Source organism: Patella vulgata, chromosome 7 (genome assembly GCF_932274485.2).
Source record: "Patella vulgata chromosome 7, xgPatVulg1.2, whole genome shotgun sequence".
NCBI lineage: Eukaryota > Metazoa > Mollusca > Gastropoda > Patellidae > Patella > Patella vulgata.
The window spans coordinates 3,847,852-3,869,982 of record NC_065885.2 but is presented as its reverse complement, the minus strand read 5'-3'; the positions used below and the strand labels follow the sequence as shown (position 1 = coordinate 3,869,982).

Here is a 22,131-nt window from a genome sequence, read left to right as displayed (position 1 = left end):
AATCTCGTGGGTTTTCTCTGGGTCCTCCAGTTTCCTCCCACTGCTAAAGACCCCTATGCGCAAGCGAATTATTGAAATAAAATTGAACCATGTGTCAGTCCCTAAATGACCTAGTTTGGTCCAGTGGATGTTAAACCCTCTTTCTCTCTCTTTCTCTCTCTCTATCTCTTTCTCTCTCTCCCCCCTTCCACTTCTTTCCTCTCTACTTACCTTAGAATATTCTTTATCTAGTTGTGTAGCGTTGAGTATATACTGTGGAAATCCAATCATATCAACTACAGCATCAGCCTGTCAAAACAATCAATCACAATCATTCCGACACATAACCAAGCTTTTCATAAAATAAGGAAATGTAATGGGGTTTAACATGCTACTTTTCTGCTCCATCTGGGCTAATGAAAAACGGTATATGAAATCGTTCATATAACATGCGATGTGGTATGATGTAAATTTTGCTCAGATAGTGACGTTACGGCTAATCTTATTTCAAATTGCAATTGTCAAGATTTCCTTGATGTGCATAGCAACAGGTACACAGTATCTCTGTTTTTCATCTCAAGGGGAAATCATACTGGAAAATCTTAAGGAACTCTTTCAACCAACACTGGGATGGACCCTGGGCCTGTTTCACAAAATTTTAACTAAGGGTAAAATCCAAATTTTAGTAATTTGATTGGATAATATTAGATTGATTTTAGTGCTTAGCCAATCAAAATTGAAGTATCTACTAAAATTGGATTTTATCTTTAGTTAAGAATTCAAAAACATAATCTTATCGACCTTCACACAAAACACGAAAAAAAATTGTACCTTTTCAATAGCAGCCAATCTGGTTTCTCGATCCATCCACGTCAAATAAGGTAGATTACTCTTGAAAGCTTTTTTAACCATTTCTATCATTTTCTCTGCCTGTATACAAAAACAAACAAACAACTATGAACAAGGAACCAGCCATCTTGAAATTGTAACCTTGTTTGTATCAAAAATCGAAGTCCGTCAATCATTGCACAACTGTCCAAAGAACAAGCATACTAAGTGTCATGTGGATCGTACTCGATTTGGAGGAGAATTTAGACTCATTTTTCAAAAGTGTCACTCCAAAAAGGAGAACAATAAGCAAAGGCCAGCTTAAAGGGACCTGGGCCGTAGGCTAGACTAGAATCATGGGGCTGCTACCACTACAAAAAGATTATTTTATATGATTTTGATTGGCACACATATCCAATTAACACATGATTAAAAGGTCAGCAATACAAGAAGAAATTACATAATTACAGGTTAGCCATGTGTTGTAGTGTACGTGACTGGTGAGGTCCTATGAATAGCTGCTCATAATTAGAATTCGAGCCATCATGGGTTTCGACCAACCATAGAGAAGGCTGTGACAACAAGATTATGAAGTGTATGGCAACGGTTCCTGGTTTATATATAACAATTTTACCTTCAATTGAGTCGCCTATGTCCATTTAACACCATTAAGAATTAATGGTGTGTAGAGAGAGAGAGAGAGAGAGAGAGAGAGAGAGGGGGGAGGCAGAAAGAGAGGGGCAGAGGAAGAGATGTCAACAGTCATCCATTTCAGGGGGCATTAAATCAAGTTTTTTAAATTTGAAATTATCGCTGTTTATTAAATTGTACAAGCTTAAATTTGAATTTATCGCTGTTTATTAAATTGTACAAGCTGAGTATTAGGCCCAACTTGAGTCTTCGGGGCATAATATCAAGGAGTTAACCCCTTGTATCACCAACCCTCTGCATGCTACTCACAAATATCCAATACTTTTCCATCTGGGGCTACAATTTGTATAAATTATCAGTGTAGGTAGCCCTTACCTTTATTTTACTGTCTCCGTGGAAAGTTTCTCTTACAAACATGGCACCCAGAGCAAATCCTAGAACACTATTAGTATCTGTTATACACGATCTCCATAATTCATCATTACCACTAACACCTAGAAATATTAAATATACATCAATATATATATATATTGAGAGAGAAATTGGGTTTAACATCCACTGTCAAGGGGAAACCACGTCAGAAAATCCTGATGAACTTTCTCGGCCAATGCAGGGATCGAAAACCCGACCTCCAGGCTAGCGAGCCAGCGTCTTAACCACTTAAACACCGTGGCTCCCATAAATTTGAAGCCAATGAGATAACTTTAGCCTCTAGAAAGTTCACAAGCAATTGTGGACACTGGGCCGCTGGAAAAGGCCCACTACAATAATCGACCATGTGGCCGTATAAAATCTGAAAAAATGCTTTTACCTGTAATCGCCTCAGAAAACTGATCTTTTGCCTCTCGGAACTGTTTGGATAATAAAGGTGCAAAAGATTTAATTACATGCCATATAAGGTAGTTCTTCACAGTTCTGTAAAACATAATATGCATAAATATTTCAAAAGTTAGGTCCAAAAAAAGCAAAGTATAAGGTGTATACAACAGACAATAAATACCCCCCCCCCCACCTGACCCGACCCCACAACATAAAATGACAGCTATGTGAACTTCCCATGATATCAGTTGTCTCTATATGACATCAGTCAGTAGCTTACATCAGAGGAGAGAGAGAGAGAGAGAGAGAGAGAGAGAGAGGGTGATGTCCACTCACACAAACTAGGCCATTTCGGGACTAACATATGGTTTAATTTTATTTCAATAACTCACTAGCGCGTAGGAGTCTTTAGCAGTTGGAGGAAACCGGAGGACCCAGAGAAATCCCACGAGGCTGGGCAGGGTACCCTACTCCTTGTTACGTACAACCAGGGGAATCGAAATCACAGCAGTTGACTCAATGACAGGCCTTATGATACAACACACACGCGCTAACCATTCGGCCATCTAACCCCCCCATGTATAAGCAGAAGAAGAATACATACTTGATTCCATTATCATCTTGTAGAGCTGTTTTAAGTATCTGGGTGAGATTCTTTAAATAAGATGGAGAATAGACAACTATTGGTTCCTTGCTAGTTACGGATATATTCACAGTATTCATCAAACGATTAAAATAAGATAACCATTTTAACTGTAATATAAAATAAGATAACCATTTTAACTATAATATAAAATAAGATAACCATTTTAACTGTTATATAAATAGAGAATCTCCTACAAGTTTTTTTTTACTTTATCGACGAGTGTTGATATTTTTTGATATCAAAAACGACGAGTAGGAGATTTTATTTATCACCCAATCCTTTCTTACATGCACAAATAAATAAATATAATTCTTTGCTATAGATTTCACTTTTACTGAACATTACGGCGTAGTGATACATCATTTTTTGACAGCAATTCAACCACTGCAAGTCCTTTATATTGACTCAGTGTTTCCATCAAGATCAATTAAATAAAAATAGTTCATTTTTTAATAAAAAAGAAGTTACTTTTAATAAAAAAAAATGAACTGTTTTTTCAAAATAAAAAAAAGTAGTTCCTTTTCAACTGACCAATAAAATTCATGTAAAGCGATATCTCCTAGGTCATTTCGGGACTTACATATGGTTCAATCTTATTTCTTTCAATAATTCGCCTGCGTATAGGGGTCTTTAGCAGTGGGAGGAAATCGGAGAACCCAGAGAAAACCCATGAGGTTGGACATGCGTGCATGTGCTAACCATTCTGCGGTTCACCCCACACACTCCCCCACCCCCCCCCCCGATACAGAAATCAAAGCCTGTCAAAGTCTGTATTTTTTTAAAAATTGTATCAGAATACAGAATAGGAATTAGGAAACAGGTACGGCCTATATTAGACCCCTCCTATTCAAAGCCTGTATGAATAAAAAACGGTCACCATGACATTCTACATCTAATAAAACCAACAACTATATATACTGCTTACTTCAGCTAAAAGTTAATTAAAATGGCAGACGGTCATTTAGTTTTTAAACTGAATAATTAAACATTTTAATTAAACTTGGTATTTATACACACAGAAATCAGTCAAATAATCAATGAATAAATTGATTAAAATACAGATCCTATTTCATTTGTTTTTTTATAATTCAAAATTTCGATTTACTTGTCTTTAACACTAGGATCTGGAAGAGTTGTTATATAACCCACGTTAATGTGACGTTATCTGCAAGGTTTAATGGTGTTGAGAAGGTCTCTAAGGTATTGAGGTGAAGAATTGTCATTTATAGCAGAATACGTAATAGACAGTATTTTAAAATTGATACGTTGAGACAACATTGATCATCTGTCGCTTTTATTTTTGTTACATAAATTTATCGTCACACAATTCTTTTTAAAAATAAACCATGACAGCAGAGTAGATAATTCTCTTTGTGCAGACTGTCATTCTTTTTGTAGTTTTCATGTACCATTTCAAGTATAACTGCAGTCCCAAATGTTAAATATACATCGAGATAATTTTTAAGACTGATTAAAATACAGGGCCCTGATTCACAAAATCTAAACTAAAGATAAAATCCAAATTTTAGTAGACAATTCAGTTTTGATTGGCTAAGCACTAAAATCAATCTAATATTATCCAATTAAATAACTAAAATTTTGATTTTATCTCAGTTAAAATTTCGTGAATAAGGCCCCAGATCTATATTTCGTTTTTTTATACTTTCGATGGCCTACGACACTACATGAAGATCTGACCAGTTGAAGCGATAGGTCACCTTAGACGTAATACGAGCGGCTTTTGACAATATAACGTCAAACATTTGATTGACCAATAAGCATTGTTATTACTAGTGGATTACCCACAGTTCTGTGCAAAACACGCCTAAAGCTCAACGTAACAGACTGTTTATTTGACTAATCCCTCACACCATTCAGAACACGTCAACGATAACAACTCTTCCAGATCCTAGTGTAGTAAACACAAGTAAAAACGAAATTTTGACCTATAAAAACGAAACGAAATAGGATCTGTGTTTTAATCAGATTGAACTTTTAATTTATCCATTTAAAAAAATAAAGACAAAATATTACCATGGGAAATTCTTTCTGTATCTGGTCTATTGTCATTTTATGATATAGCTTCTGAATGCCTCGTCTTTCTGATGCTGGTACTGTAGCCTGTAAATAATAAATGTTTCTAGAAATAAAAAATTCTGGCAGCACAGTCGGTAAGCTGCTGGTGCGTTGTATCATAAGGTCTGTCATTGAGTCTGTCTTGATGATCCATTTTTACGGTAACGGCATCCACCAAAAAATGTATTTAAATCTACTAAATATTGCTGGAATCCAATGGCATCAAGAGTTGATTATGGTCTTGTCATGTTAGTAAATGTCTAATTAATAATTTAGATAACATTTCAGGCCTAAAGAAAGACCTGCAATAGGCAGATTTACCTCTTGAATAATGTTTAATGATAAATAATTAATAGTAATCTTACCTGAGCAAGTAAAGTTTCAAACTTGATAACTTCGATCATATTTTCTCTCGTTTCATTTCTCTGTTCTTCCTCGCTACCAGATAACAACATCTGAATATCCACCATGTACTTTAAATATGCTTTTAATACTTTATCTTCAGATATAGATTTATTTAAATAATAATCCCTCTCGGGTAATCCTAATCCTCCCTGATCCAGCTACAAAACAAACAAATATAATAATCAAGCAAAATTCTACACATTTTTTTAATCCATTCATCTGATTTGATATTTGTTGTTTATTTGTTGCAATGTCTGTGTAGTTTGTCTTATCGGTTTGTTTTGGTTGTAGTGTGTGGTTGCCCTGTATTTAGTCCTTGAACTTATTACCGAGAGAGCTGAGAGCAATGGTATGGGGTTTTCTAGAGAGAGAGAGAGAGAGGGAGGAATGGTATGGGGTGTTTTAAAGAGAGAGAGAGAGAGAGAGAGAGAGAAAGGAATGGTATGGTGTTTTTTAGAGAGAGAGAAAAAGAGAGACAGAGAGAGAGGGGAGAGAGGAATGGTATGATGTTTTTTTAGAGAAAGAGAGAGAGAGAGGGAGAGAGGAATGGGATTTAACATCCACTAGACACAACCCAGGTCATTTCGAAGACTAACACATGGTTCAATTTTATGTAATACTGTTAATTTATATTACTGAGTGATGTTTCGAATAATGAGAAAGAGTACCCGGAGAAAACCCACGAGGTTGGACAGGCAACCCTACTCACTGTCACGTACAACTGGGGAATTGAAACCACGTGTGTCCCGAAGAAACAACCAATTAAATTGCTTGGCTTATCCTAAACAGAAAATGTTAATCATTGAACTCTGTCATGTCATGATATAAGAAATAACTACACTAACAATCTACCTCAATTAATAGATGGGTGTTCCCCAAAAGTGTGACGGGCGAACTAAACGACAGAAATGGAAAGACAGTCTTATTTAAAGAAAATATTTGAACATTACTTACATGTAAGATATTTTTAGAAGAATTTTTATCATCTTCACCGACCCACACATTAAACAGAGCGTTGATATCTAACAGATGAATTTCCTCTACTAAATCCTGTATTTCCCAGCCAGAGTTACTTTTATTTTTGATTATCATGCTGAGGACACGTTTTAACGGTGTTGCACCTAGACTTTCTATTGTCTTATTAGCATCCATACAGGATTCGTAATATTTCTTAGCTTTTCTTTCTGCTTCACTATGCATACTTTCATCTGGTTTTTCTACAATCAGAGAAATGAAATGAAATGGAGTTTAACGTCCTACTGTTCTGCTCCTAACCTGGGCTAATGAAGACGCGCATACGCCATACAGTGTGCTATGAGGGAAATTTTGCCCGGACAGCGGCACTACGGCCTACTCTTATATCAAATTCCAACTGCCAAGGGATCTTTTACGTGCACGCCAATGTGTAAACGGGACCTCGGTTTTTCGTCCCATCCGAACGACCAGACAGCTTTCCTTGTCAGCCCCTCCGTCCTGCATCACTGACAAGGGAGAACCATGCCGGAAAATCTGGATGAACTTTCTCGGCCAATGCAGGGATCGAAACCCGCTCCTCCAGACTAGCGAGCTAGCGTCTTACCCACGTGATCCCCCTACAATCAGAGAGAAATATATTACAGGGAACGTGAGCTTGATTGTCAGATCGAATATTATTTGAAGTGAACGCAAGACTTAAAGCCTTTTCGTTGTGGTGGTGAGGGGTGCGGAGTTGGATGGGTGTGCGTGCTTGATTGTCAGATCGAATATTTTCGAAATGACGGAACTAAAATTGAGTGACACAGAATTGAAATGAAATAAAATGGGGTTTAACGTCCTACTGTTCTGCTCCGAACTGGTCTAATGAAGACGGGTCAATCCAAAACCATTCAAATGACAATTAGTAGCATCAGATTGGAACATTCGCAAGTTTAGCTTTTTACTGCCATGAGAATTTTTATATAAAAACTAGATTACATTCATAAAAACAAACTTACCAACTGCATTTTTCATGACTAATTGATTTTGTTGCCATAGATCTTCAAATGTTCCCCAATGGGAATGTCCAGACGGAATGGGATGCGATTTTATCCAACCACCACAAGCATATTGGAAAAAGTCTTCACATGGATCAACAGTTTTGTCCATGGAGGATAATAAATTACTAGCTACAGTTATACATTCTGCTGTTATACAATATTCTAGAAGAAAAAAATAAATAACATTTGAAATTAATAAATAACATTTGAAAACAATAAATAACATTTGAAAATAATAAATAACATTTGAAAGCAATAAATAACATTTGAAAATAATAAATAACATTTGAAAGCAATAAATAACATTTGAAAAGAATAAAATAACATTTGAAAATAAAAATAATAAAATAACATTTGAAAATAATAAAATAACATTTGAAAAGATTGAATGACATTTGAATTTGAAAATAAAAAAATAAAATTAAAGAGAATAAAATAACATTTAAAAATAATAAAATAACATTTCATTTGAAAATGATAATTTGAAAATAATAAATAATAAAATAACATTAAAATTTGGATTATTTGAATGTCCATTGAAATTTGGATTATTGAATGTCCATGAAAATTTGGATAATAGAGAGAGAGAGAGAGAGAGAGAGAGAGAGAGAGAGAGAGAGAGAGAGAGAGTTTAACGTCCACTCAACACAAACTAGGCCATTTCGGGAATAACATATGGTTTCATTTTATTTCAATAATTCGCTTGCGGGTAGAGGTCTTTAGCAGTGGGAGGAAACTGGAGGACCCAGGGGAAACCCACAAAGTTGGACAGGCGACCCTACTCCTTGTCATACCCTTAAAACAATAAATGTTTTTACTTCAGATATATCATTAATACTATTTGTAACATGGATGGAAAATCTTCCTTTGTTCTTTTCGTTGAATAAACAGATTGTTTTTCCTCTAGTACATTGGCTGGAGCTTAACCGTACAATAACTAGACATTTTCAATGTTATTGCACACTTTTGCTTGTTTACGCTAGTTTTAGTAGAAATCATATAGAGAAGTGGGTGGGTTTTCTGTGCAATAACAACAAGCATGCTTCATTCGTTAACAGGTTTAACCCCTCAGCCTTTAGCCGTGCTATAAATATATATATAGAGTGAGAAATGGTGTTTAACGTCCACTCGACACAAACTAGGTCATTTTGGGACTAACACATGGTTCAATTTTATTTCAATAATTCGCTTGCGGCTAAGTGGGTAAGACGATGGCTCTCTAGCCTGGAGGTCGGGTGTTCGAGATAAAGTTCATCCAGATTTTTTACGACGTCAGTGATGCAGGACGGAGGGCCGAAAAACCGAGGTCTTCGGCGTAAACGTAAAAGATCCCTTGACAGTTGGAATTCGATATAAGATTAGGCTGTACTGCTGCTGTTCGGGCAAAATTTCCCTCATAGCACACTAGCTGTATGGCGTATACCTGTCTTCATTAGCCAGGTTGGAGCAGAACAGTAGGACGTTAAACCCCATTTCATTTCTCAAGCAAGTACAAATGTGTTAATGTTTTCCTCTCGACCATTATACCACATTTCTTTGTATCAAACATCAAAGCTTTGTTCTTTAATGGTCTCAAGCCTGTATAAATATCCATTATATACCATACTTATATATTATCAAACATCGGGGGTGGGGGTTGGATGGCCAAATGGTTAGAGTGTGCGTACTGTATCATAATTTCTGTCATTGAGTCAACATCAAAGCTTAGTTCTTTCATGGTCACCAGCCAGTAGTATAAATATATTAATGTCTTCCTCTCGACTTGGATGGCCAAATGGTTAGTGCGTGTATGCTGTATCATAAGATCTGTCATTGGGTCAACTGGCGTGGTTTCGACTCGCCGGTTGTATGTGACAAGGAGTAGGGTCGCCTGTCCAACCTCGTGGATTTTCTCTGGGTCCTCCAGTTTCCTGCCACTGCTAAAGACCCCTATGGGCAAGCAAATTGTTGAAATAAAATTGAACCATATTTTAGTCCAGAAATGAACTAGTTTGTGTCTAGTGGATGTTAAAACCCATTTCTCTGCCTGTCTGTCTGTGTCTGTCTCTCTCTCCCTCTCTCTCTCTCTCAAACATCAGAGTTTAGCTTAGCTAGTTATAATTATATCATTGAAGTAAATTATATCAATCATTACTATCTCGGAGGAATTCAGATTACCTTTGAGATGTTATAATGAGAGATTATATCCATCAAAGTTAATATATATTTCTCCTATTGAGTCTGGAATAACGTGTAATCACATACATCTAAAACCATTAACTCTCCACATACCACCAGCTTACGATGTAGACTCAAAACGATTGATTTAATTTAATGCATTTGAATCTGGGCGATACAGACAATATACACAGCATTCATGATCAAGACGGTAGGTTTTTTGTTTTTAATGGGTCGATATCACGCTCTTAGTTGTTCACTGTGTAAGCTAAATAGAGGTTTAAATGATTGCAAGAGAGCGAGAGAGAGAGAAATAGGGTTTAACGTCCACTCAACACAAACTAGGTCATTTCGGGACTAACATATGATTCAATTTTAGTTCAATAATTCATTTGAATGTAGGGGTCTTTAGCAGTGGGAGGAAACCGGAGGACCCAGAGAAAACCCACGAGGTTGGACAGGCGACCCTACTCCTTATCACATACAACCAGGGATTCTTAATGTACCATTTCATAATATTTTTATAACTGTGGCCCCGGTCAGATTTAAATGTTAAGGCCACCTGTAGATTTTGTCAAGGTCACGAGATTTAAATAGAGTTAGGGCATGTGATTGTTGCAGAGAATTGTAAGATAGGGTTAGGGCTAGGGGTAGGGTTAACTAGTCTAACTTACCGTCCAAATAAGAACTTTTTTAACCATCCGAAGGACTATTAAATTTAATACTAATATTATAAATACCTGGTTGAACATTAACTTGTCTAATTTCTGTTTGTTTCACTGCCAATAAAGATGCTATAACAATTAAAGCTATTGATAATATAACCAACAACACTAGCAATATCCTCTCTAACGCCGTCTTTCTCTGCCAGACAGTCATTCCACCCTTAAACATTATTCCTGGCGCAAAGTCCATTGGTGGTGGGGTGCTGCCACCATTTGATAAAGTGTCCTCATCATCGAAGTTTGTTCTTTTATACCTTTGACCAGACATCTGAAAAATAGTTTTTAAATGTGGGTTAACTAGACATAAATAGCTTTAGGAAAATGATGTGTGCCTTTAGATTATAATGTCTATCATTGAGTCAAGTGGTGTGGTTTCAAATCCCTTGTGTTTATTTTCCAGTTTCCTCCCACAGCTAAAGACCTCTACAATAGGTTTGTCATGAAGTGAGAGAGAGAGAGAGAGAGAGAGAGAGAGAGAGAGAGAGAGAGTTTAATGTCCACTTGACACAGACTAGGTCAGTTCGGGACTAACATATTGTTTAATTTTATTTCAATAATTCGCTTGCGTGTAGGAGTCTTTAGCAGTGGGAGGAAACCACAGGAGCTGGACAAAACCCACAAGGTTGGACAGGCGACCTTACTCCTTGTCACTTCCAACCAGGGATTCTTAACCCCGCCCCTTGACTCAATGACAGGCTTTATGATACAGCGCACACTTGCTAACCATTCGGTCACCCACCCCCCTGTTTGTCATGAAAAGCACTGAATGGATTTGAACCATATTCAGCTTTTACAATATTGTAGTTGGTAAAATTGCAAGAGATTCCACAATCCCAAAATGGCGATAAGAATGATTAATTACACAATTCACAATAGCGCTGATACGATATATTGTTGAATCAATGTATCGGGATTCACCTTAAGATTTGTGTATTTAATAACCAGATGCTGGATCAATGTGGGGGTTGGATGGCCGAATGGTTAGCATGTGCGCGTTGTATCATAAGGTCTGTCATTGAGTCAACCCCCGGTTGTACGTGACAAGGAGTAGGGTTGTCTGTCCAACCTACTATGTGTCATTATTGCAATGCTATTTAAATATTCGATTCAATTTCAGATTCCTAGATATCTTCTTTTATCTGTTATTTGGTATCGAAAAACTCACAGCCAAAAAAAAAATCCGGTTAAATATCCTTGAAAAACAATTTGAATTCAATTGCCTAAAAAGGCAAGGAAATTAGAAAGAGAAAACATGAATACATGAATAAAAAAATTGATGACATCTTTGTATAAATACCACTGACAAATAAAACAACTTTGCAGAAACACAGCGCCTACACATTCCATCAAATCAATTTAGATTTTGACAAGATATGTTGATCTAACAGCTGAGGGGGGTTGAACAATCTTCACTCACGTCACATTCTTTATCTCACATGAATCTAATATTTTAAATCTAAAAGCAGCAACTCTTTTATCATCGAGAACAACCAATATCATCTTGATTTATCTAAATTAAATGCATGTATCATCCACACTAAGGTCAGGGTTGGGGTTAGTGGAGCATTCTATATTTTCTATAATAATAAATCAGTGGATGGACTTTCAGCGTGGAAATGTGCCCTTTCTATTTCTTGAGAAAAAAAATTTAAAAACTAAATTAAAAGTACCTTTATTTTTTTAAAATCCGCTCTACGTTGAAATGGGTCAGGGTTGGGGTTAGTGCATCATTCTATATTTTCCATAATAATAATAATAAATCATTGGATGGACCTTCAGCATGGAAATGTGCGATTTCTATTTCTTTGAGAAAAATAATAATTTGAAAACCAATTTAAAAGTACTTTCAGTTTTTTTAAAATCCGCTCTTGGTTGGGGTTAGTAGAGCATTCCATAATGATAGTTATAAATCAGTCAATCGATCTTCACCAAAAATTGTCTAATTTGTACTTGTGTCCAGTTTAAAGCTGACCATTCAATTTTGATAATGAGATGATTTTTGTGATTTTAAATTATTTTTATGAATTTTTAAACAAAGATTTAATAATAAACGAATGTGAAAGAAATTACTGCTAGATACACAAGATTAAATGAAACCCGGGTTACAGTGAGTGAAATCTCGATTTTCATTGATACCGTTGTTAGAATAATAAACAAAGTCTTGAATTTTAATTTTCTAAATTAAATTAGCTATATTAAATCGTTTTTCAATCCATTAAAAATCAGGACCAACCTATGGTCTTAAGAGCCAAATAAACTCCTATGTAAACTGCACCAGAATAATCCTCAGTTGCCATTTTTCAGCTCTGAATTTTCAGAATTTTCGTGGGGAGGCCTTACCCCTCCCTCCCCGCCCCCGGATCTCCCGCAGCCACACGCAGCCACAGAATCTGTGCTACGAGAATTTAACAAGTTAATATCTAACAAAGGTTAGATGTTTTATTATAACCTTTTAGCGTCTATGTGTGTCATTTGGTTTTTTCAGATCGGTGACATTAACAATGAAATCAGTAAATAAAATTAATTGGGGGAATTTATCACATCAACGCAAATAGTTTTTGTCTGCAAATAATATGTTTTAGTGCTAAGGGAATATCGACAATCTAGATGTCGCAGGAAGCCGATTTCTGAAAGTGACAGAAATGGTTAGAATATTGATCGAAAAGTTACTTAACAGAAAACTCCAGGGTTGAAAATTATTGTAACATAATTTGAATATAATCAGATACCGGTTGCGGAAATAAGCACCAGCCTTATTATGGCGTAATGATGGCCGCGTCAATCTTGATTCTTTTACATCCAGTTTTTTTTTCTCCTCACTGATCAGTCGAAAATCGACTTTGCTTTCTACAGATCTCCAATGAATCAATAATGTAATGGTAAAATTATTAGTTAGGGCATCAAGAAATCACGTTCAAGTAGGTTTCGGTCATTCATATTCTCTTCCACGAAAAGATTCTATTCACACTAATATGATTATTGTACATTAGGAGAAATACCAACGGGTTGGCATTGTTTATTCAAGATGACGGATATTAATCCGGCTATTAACGTGCATGACTGACTTGACCACCAATTTTGTCAATAATTTCATATCAATTTGACCTTATGGTCTTTGGGAACATCTATTTAAATTGTACGACATATTACCAGTTTTAAGAAGATGATTTAGATATTCTTCTCTTTTGTTTTTATAAGTAGTTTTCCACTGGCTCTAAAAATATTGTGGAGAGTGCGAGGGAGAGAGAGAGAGAGAGAGAGAGAGAGAGAGAGTGTCCACTCGACACAAACTAGGTCATTTCGGGAATAACATATAGTTCAATTTTCTTTCAATAATTCGCAAGCATACTGGTCTTTAGCAGTTGGAGGAAACTGGAGGACCCAGAGAAAACCCACAGAGGACCCTACTCCTTGTCACGTACAAGCAGGGAATTGAAACCACGACACTTGACTCAATGACAGACATGTGTGACCGCGAGGTCCGTCAGATATTACAAGAGTCTGGAATGGTTCTTCAAATCTTTAATACTGGAAACTTATAACAATTATCTACATACACTTACAGGACCGCGGATAACCGACTCGTACCTTATGCTACTAAGTCGGATAGACCAACGTATGACTGACGTATGAAGTACAATCACATATTTATATCGAATTACTTCTAATCACTTGGGTAGATCAAGTGTTGACATAAATGCATTTATGTAATAATGTACAATATAAGAAATAAAACAATGGTAAATAAAACAATTAATAGATTAATCATACGATTGGCATGTTCACCAGACAGGCCATATTGTCAGTAACTTTCTATCTTTAACAGTTTTATAAACAACAAGGGATTATAATAAATTAACATTTCACCCTTGGCTAGTCACCTTTTAATAGCACACATACAATTAATGTTTTAAAGGAATAGAATAGTTTTTGTCCCGAGAGTTTAAATAAATTCAATTTGAAGGTTTTCACTTTTAAAATTAAAGATACATTATGGGAGATTAGATAAAGTGCTGACAATTCTCGATTTAACAGTTAAAAACTAGATAATGTAAAGGTAATTTGTTGAAAATTTCAGTCAAATTGGTCCACTATGAACCGAGATATCAGCTTTGTAAATTTTCGCCTAGCCTCGTTCATCATTACTAAAGTTAGTACGTTAAAAAGCATAGTCTCGATTATCCATTGTTTTGATTTAATTATCAATGAGCGTTTGCAGCATATAGGATTCTAATCTAGTCGATATTGAAGGCTAGCCTTGACATCGAGAGTTGATTATGGTCTGTATAAGTTAATTAATGTCTAATTAATAATTTAGATAAGATTTCAGGCCTAAAGAAAGACATGCTATAGGCAGATTTAGCTCTTGCATATTGCATGTTTAATAATGCATTATCTTAAATATTCAAGATTTAAATTATAACATATAACTACTATAACCTGCACGGTTATACATGCATTAAACTATTCGGCCAACAAAGTTATTTATGAAGACCCAACAAAACTAAAAATTAAATTATAGGCATTATAGTCTAAACCTTGACTCTCATACCAATAAACCATTTGGTACTATTTCGTACCTATTTCATTTTAAACCCCTCGGGCGCCATGTTGAATCACACAGTATTTAACGTTCTAAAACCTAACTACTTCACGGAATCAACCACAAATCTAAACTTGGGCACTCCAACCATTTTTATTTTTGTATAAAAATTAAATCTGTTTGGCCTTAATCAAAAAGTAAGGCACAATCTCTTCCATTTGCTTGATTATAAATATAACCTTCTGATTATAAATATAAAATATGACTGTCTGATTACGAAGATGATTGGCATTTATTAAATGTAAACGGTAATCATAATGAATAATTTAAAGCCACTGAACGTCATTTGAGGGATTACGAATACTTTTTAAACTACAATATTGTGACAGTTAAATCTCTAGAGCAAAAATCGGCTTAAAAATAATTCAATTCTGCTTAGTATTTACACAGATGACGTATTGACATTTTCATTAAATCTGACGTCATCTGCAGATGATATAAATAATACAACAACATCTCATGATATTTTTGAATATCTACTGTTGATATTTTTTTTTTGAAGGGGGGGGGTTGCTTTCTTAAAACAGGCTAAATAAAATTAAACATGCATTATTCAAGCACTAAATCGGCCTATTGCAGGTCTTTCTGAAGGCCTGAAATGTTATATAAATTATAAATTTAGACAGTAATTAAAGATATAAGTGGACTCAAAACATATTCAAACTAATTAATCTATCAAACGTTTGCTTCAAATACTTCTCAAAACGTTGTAATTGTCAATGAATACCCCTGCTATAAAAAATCTATTTAAAAAGTCATGTTTGTGTCACGTGACTTGGCTGACCAGGTACCTAGCAATGTTGTCTTTAATCGCTGTCCATTTATCCTAAATATCAAAGCCTAATTAAATTCAGGGGGGTTGGATGGCCGAATGGTCAGGACGTGTGCGCTGTATCATATGGTCTGTCATTGAGTCAACTGGCGTGGTTTCGAATCCCCGGTTGTAAGTGACAAGGAGTAGGGTCGCCTGTCCAACATTGTGGGTTTTCTCAGGGTCCTCCGGTTTCCTCCCACTGCTAAAGACCCCTACGCGCAAGCAAATTATTGAAATAAAACTGAACCATATGTTTGTTTTGAAAAAAACCTAGTTTGTGTCAAGTGGACGTTAAAACCCATTTCTCTCTCTATAACCTGCATACACAATGTATGCTATAACCATGTACATTTAAAATGTACTGCGGGGGGTTGGATGGCTGAATGGTCAGGACGTGTGCGCTGTATCATATGGTCTGTCATTGAGTCCACTGGCGTGGTTTCGAATCCCCAGTTGTACGTGACAAGGAGTAGGGTCGCCTGTCCAACATTGTGGGTTTTCTCAGGGTCCTCCGGTTTCCTCCCACTGCTAAAGACCCCTACTCGCAAGCAAATTATAGAAATAAAATTGAACCATGTGTTAGTCCCGAAATGAACTAGTTTGTGTCGAGTGGACATTAAACCCCATCTCTCTCTCTCAGTCTCTTTCTCGCTCTCTTAAAATGTACTGGAAATTAAGATTAACAATTTAAGGCTGGATGGAGGGGTATCATGTTTTTTAAATTACCAGGCTTGAATGGTATACTTTAGCAATAATACTCTTTGGTTATCGTCTGCCACGGAACCAAGGTGTAATTTCAATGATTACACACCTTCATGGACCACATGTACGAATTCCATTTGATCCTTACTGCTAATTTATTTTTACAGAAAATGAATCTCCCACACATTATTGGAAATAGCTCTATGTTCACACATTGTAGCTGACTCGAAAAAATCAACTTTCAAGGATACTGAACAATACCAACAGAAAACGTTGAGTAAATTGACATTTTCATAGAATTGTACAAATTCAACGAATTTAAAGCATCTTTTTATCAAATAAAAATCAGCTTTAACTTTGTTGTATTTCCTTTATTCGTTTTAAACCACTGATTTTAGCAGCCTTATATTAAAGGGAGTAGGGGGAGAGAGGGAGAGAGAGAGGGAGAGAGAGATGGAGAAGAAGAGAGGGATAGAAGGAGGGAGAGGGCAGAGAGCAGAGAGAGAGAGAGAGAGAGAGAGGGAGAGGGAGAGGGTTTAGGTCTACTCAACACAAACCAGGTCATTTCAGGTCAAACATTTATGGTTTTTCGGATTTCAACAATTCGCTTGTTGTACACAGGGGACTTTATAAGCGGTGGTGGAAACCAGAGGACCCTTAGAAAATCCAGTGAAAAAGAGAGAGAGAGAGAGACAGACAGACAGAGAGAGAGGGAGAGAGAGAAATGGGGTTTAACCTCCACTCGACACAAACTAGGTCATTTCAGGACTAACACATGGTTCAATTTTATTTCAATAATTCGCTTGCGCAAAGGGGTCTTTAGCAGTTGGAGGAAACCGGAGGGCCCGGAGAAAACCCACGAGCTTGGACAGGTGACCCTACTCCTTGTCACGTACAACCGGGAAATCGAAACCCCACCAGTTGACTCAATAAAAGACCGTATAATACAGTGCGCATGTGCTAAGCATTCGGCCATTCAACCCCCCAAACCCAGTCAGAGAGAGAGAGACAGACAGACTTTATGGTCCACTTAACACAAATTTGGTCATTTCGAGACTAACACATGGTGCAAATGACCCAGAGAAAACCCTTGGGATAGAAACCATGTCATTTGACTCAATGACAGAGTCAGCTTGTTTACAAATAGGAGTCTTTTACAGTGGGAGGAAACCAGAGGTCCCAGAACAGACCCATGAGGGTTGCCATACACAAGCTGGCAATAGACTCAATGACAGACCTAGATAACAAACCTCATCTCTCAACCCTACGTGTTTTGAGATAAGTGAGGGTTGTATATAGTTCCACATAGCAAAGTCAAATGCAAATCACATCGGGCCTCAGTAAGCAAAATTGACAATATTTTTCGATGATTTTTGTTATTTATAACATTTCTGTCACATCCAACTAAAATTAAGCATATAATCCTACCTGAAACGGGTATAAATCATTGTATTTAAAATCGAGGCGTTAAGCTGTTTCTATAGGAACACCATTAATTTAAACACCAATATTTAGGGTTAGGCGATAGTTGGGCCACTACATTGGCCTCTGTAAGTTTAATTAGTCATAATAGTATAAAATTATCTTATTTTTAAGATGTTACATGCATTAATAAAGAAACTGAGTTTGCCACCCAATCGTAGCTAAAAACAAACATATTAGTATATCTCAACGTTTTTAGCTATGTTCTCGTAGGTATGACAGACCTTGTAATATAACTCCCATGACCACTATAATTACATTGTTGATTGTGTTGCCTTGTTAGACAGTAACTATCTACTAACACTATAAACATCTACATTACATTCACTTGATAAAAATAAATCAATTCTTAGACAAGAGAGGATTGTTTATATCACAGTTTGGGCACACTAATTGGAACACCTATTAAAAAATAATTTAAAAAACAAAAATACTTTGTTGATCTTCTCAAAAGCTTTTAGTTGGACTTTTATTAAAATACAGATATATATTTCCTTTTTCAATAATTCACTTTAGCAATTGGAGGAAACTAGAGGACCTGCAGAAAACCTACGAGGTTAGACAGTCGACCCTATACGTTGTCACGTAAAAGTGCAGAATCAAAACCGGATTATACGCGCACAAGTTAACCATTCGTCACCAGTTTCCTATAGTGACATCAGTGACTAACGGTAAACGTTAGCCTGGTCCGCCATTTATTGATTTAATTTTAAATGAACGACTGCTTAAATCCAAACTGTATCCAAGTCATCCGTACGAGTTGATTTTGAGCTTGTCGTGTAAATAAAGTCTAATTAATAATTTCTATAACATCTGAATCCTAAATAAAGACTTGCAATAGGCAGATTTAGCTCTTGCATAATGTATGTTTAAGCAACTGATATAGAAATTTTCACTGTAATTTGTGATATCAAGTGCCTGTTTACCAGACATGTTTCGGGAAATACAAGCCTGGTGATTTAATACGTTTGTACCTGAGGCTGTTCTGTATTAACAATGACGCCCAGGTTAGTTAGACGAAGATATCTCTCACGTCTAATGATCAGTTTAAACTAGTTATATCGCGCTAGGCTATGATATTGTGGCCAGTGTACTGACTGGTAAGTCGTCTGCTCTAACAATACCGCCATCAATCATTGGCTAATACAGATTGTTGCCTTCTGGCAGATTCTTCATCAAAGCTGGCCATCGTCACAGATTTATCACACTTTAATAACCTGTTGTGGTCTTATACTATAAACAATGAGCTGTATCCTATAATAGCTCTCTCTCTCTCTCTCTCTCTCTCCACAATATTTTTAGAGCAGGTGGAAAACTCCTTCCACTGTGCAAAGGACTTATTGAAATAAAATTGAAATATATGTTAGTCCCAAAATGACCTAGTTTATGTCGAGTGGAGGTTAAACTTCCTCTCTCACTCTGCCTCTCTCACTCTCTCTACTATTACTTATAAAGGACATCTACCGGTTCTTTTAAACTCAATCTTTACTGGAGAATTTCCCTAATGGCATACATCAAAGGTATGTTGACTTCATTAGCCCAGGTGGTGCAGATAGATAGGACATTAGAACCCATTTCATCTCTCTCTCTCTCTCTCTCTCTCTCTCCCCGAAAAATTTCCCTCATAGCACACACATGGGGTATGTCAGACTTCAATAGTGCAGATATTTATGTAGGACCTTAAACCCCTTCCTTTCATTTCATTTCTTCATATTGGGTTCAAATTCTAGCGTGGGCCAACAACATTCTTTAGGATTTTTCAAGTTTGGTTAGAATCATGCCACTGATTGTCATTTGCATTTTTGGAGAGAAAGAGAGAGAGAGAGAGAGAGAGAGAGAGAGATTCACTGACACAAACTAGGTCATCTTAGGACTAACATGGTTGAATTTAATTTTAAAAATTTGCATGCGCATATGAGTCTTTAGCAGTGGGAGGAAACCGGAGGATCTGGGGAAAACACATGAGGTTGGACAGGCGACCCTACTCCTTGTCACGTACAACCGGGGATTCGTAATGAAAACAGAATGTGCTGAAAATTTTAGTCAAATTGCGTCACTTTGAACCAAGATATTAGTTATTCAATTTTAGGCTAGCCTTGGTTGTCATTACTACCGTTGGTACAATAATAAACAATGCTAAACCCCATTTCTCTCTCTCTCTCTGTTTTCATTATCTATTTTTTAACTAGTATAGCAAGAACTATCAACTCTTTATTCAAACATACATTATGCAAGAGTTGAATCTGTCTATTGCATGTGTTTCTTTAGGCCTGAAATGTTATCTAAATTATTAATTAGACATTAATTAACCTATTTCAGACCATAATCAACTCTAGAAGGCATCGCTAGCCTGCGATCTTTAGTGGATTATAAGCCGATTTACTGCATAACTTTCCTTCCCGATTTGACGATTAAATGGATAATTGAGACTATGCTGTTTATAGTACTGACTTTAGTAATGATGATCAAGGCTAGGCGGAAATTTCAATCACTTAGTTCTTGGTTCATAGTGGATCAATTTGAATGAAATTTTTTAGCAAAGTGCCTTTACATTATCTAGTTTTTAACTATTATAGTGAGAACTGCCAACTCGTTATCGAAACTCCCATAATGCTCCTTTAATCTTACCTAATAGAAATGCCCCTTTAAATGAATACATATTTTAGAATATCTGTTAAATGACGAAATGGTAACAGTTACGGCAATCTGCTGATTGATTTACGACAATAATTGTATTTGGTAACACGCCTGCCTCGTGTGTAGCATACCATTGCAATCATATCACTGCTTTTCTCGTAATCTTATTACATATAAAATAAATACGGGTGTAATATGATAAGAAATGCAGACGGCTTCTAATCCAGTGGAATTGCGTTGCGGAGATATAAAGTGTAGAGATTGAACATGTATATCTGGAAGACAAGGTCTTCCATGCACGGTGTAGTGTACATACACATCAATACATTTACAAAGAAAAACACACTGAATGAACAGAACACACTACAGCAAATACATGCACAACAAAATCTATAGACAGGCATAGATTGTTCAAAGCAATGGAGCAGAAGACATTTTTCAGCAGAGAGATAAAAATATAAACGATGGTGGTAATGAAATAACGTTAAAGAAGCTTACTTCAGTCACAAGAATCTTGTCATCGAGTCAGCCTTGCACAAACAGTGAGATATTGATTCCTTCTGGATGTGGACCGGAAGTTAAATTTAGAGGCTGTCTGCATTCTCTCAGAATATATCAGATCCATCAAACTGAGAAGTAGCGATGTCAACACTGTGTTCATCTTTATGCCTTAAGCGTATTTAATATTATCACCATAACGATGCCACTTTATATATAAATTAATATTAGGCAGAAACGGTAGCAGTTATATATCTAATTCCACGTTAATATTGATAAGAGATTTTATATAAATTAAAGATACATTATGGAAGATTAAATAAAGAGCTGGCAGTTCTCACTATAATAGATAAAAACTGGATAATGTAAAGGGATTATGCTGAAAATTTCAGTCAAACTGCTTTATTCTAACCTGAGAAAACCTTATTTTAAAATCTCTGTAGCCTCGATTGTCATTGCTACAGCTGTCACGATAATTAACAAAATCTCGATTATCCATTTTTACGTTTAATCATCAATGAACGTTGAACAGCAGATTGGATTCAAATCCAATGAAAATCGGACACATGAGATGGTCTTTTCATGTTAATTAATGTCTAATTAATTAATTTATATAACATTTCAGGCCTAAAGAAAGACCTGCAATAGGCAGATTTAGCTCTTAAATAATGTATGTTTAACATTACAAAGAAACGGTAGCAGCCATCTAATACCCATAAACATTGATAAGAAATTAAAATATCGGGGTAAAGGTTATTAAAAATAATAGATTTTAAAACGACACCATAATCAAACGCATTCGGTCTTTTTTTTTAGATAAAATTAATGATTGAAATAATGTAGAAAATTTGAGTCCGCAAAAATCATTTTTTTATGGACGGAATAGTTTTGGATACATTGATTGGTTTAAATAAATAAAATGAAATGGGGTTTAACGTCCTACTGTTCTGCTCCGAACTGAGCTAATGAAGACGGGCATACGCCATACACAGTGTGCTATGAGGGAAATTTTGCCCTGACAGCGGCACTACACACAGGGATCTTTTACTTGCACGCCAATGTGCACACTGGACCATGTTTTTTTGCCCCATCCA

The 22,131-nt window shown here is 36.1% G+C and overlaps 1 protein-coding gene across 1 annotated transcript in view; it reads right to left on the bottom strand.

Annotated features, from left to right (window-relative positions):
* The window catches only part of LOC126827119 (endothelin-converting enzyme homolog), a 38,326-nt gene that overhangs the window by 1,698 nt on the left and 14,497 nt on the right, over positions 1–22,131 (bottom strand). The window contains exons 3-12 of the mRNA XM_050556322.2: positions 10,317–10,569; positions 7,378–7,581; positions 6,359–6,621; positions 5,365–5,562; positions 4,958–5,044; positions 2,882–3,030; positions 2,270–2,373; positions 1,834–1,952; positions 811–909; positions 211–288 (exon numbers count right to left, since the gene is read on the bottom strand). Coding sequence (XP_050412279.1) covers positions 211–288; positions 811–909; positions 1,834–1,952; positions 2,270–2,373; positions 2,882–3,030; positions 4,958–5,044; positions 5,365–5,562; positions 6,359–6,621; positions 7,378–7,581; positions 10,317–10,569 — 1,554 coding nt within the window. The remainder of the gene's footprint in view (positions 1–210; positions 289–810; positions 910–1,833; positions 1,953–2,269; positions 2,374–2,881; positions 3,031–4,957; positions 5,045–5,364; positions 5,563–6,358; positions 6,622–7,377; positions 7,582–10,316; positions 10,570–22,131) is intronic.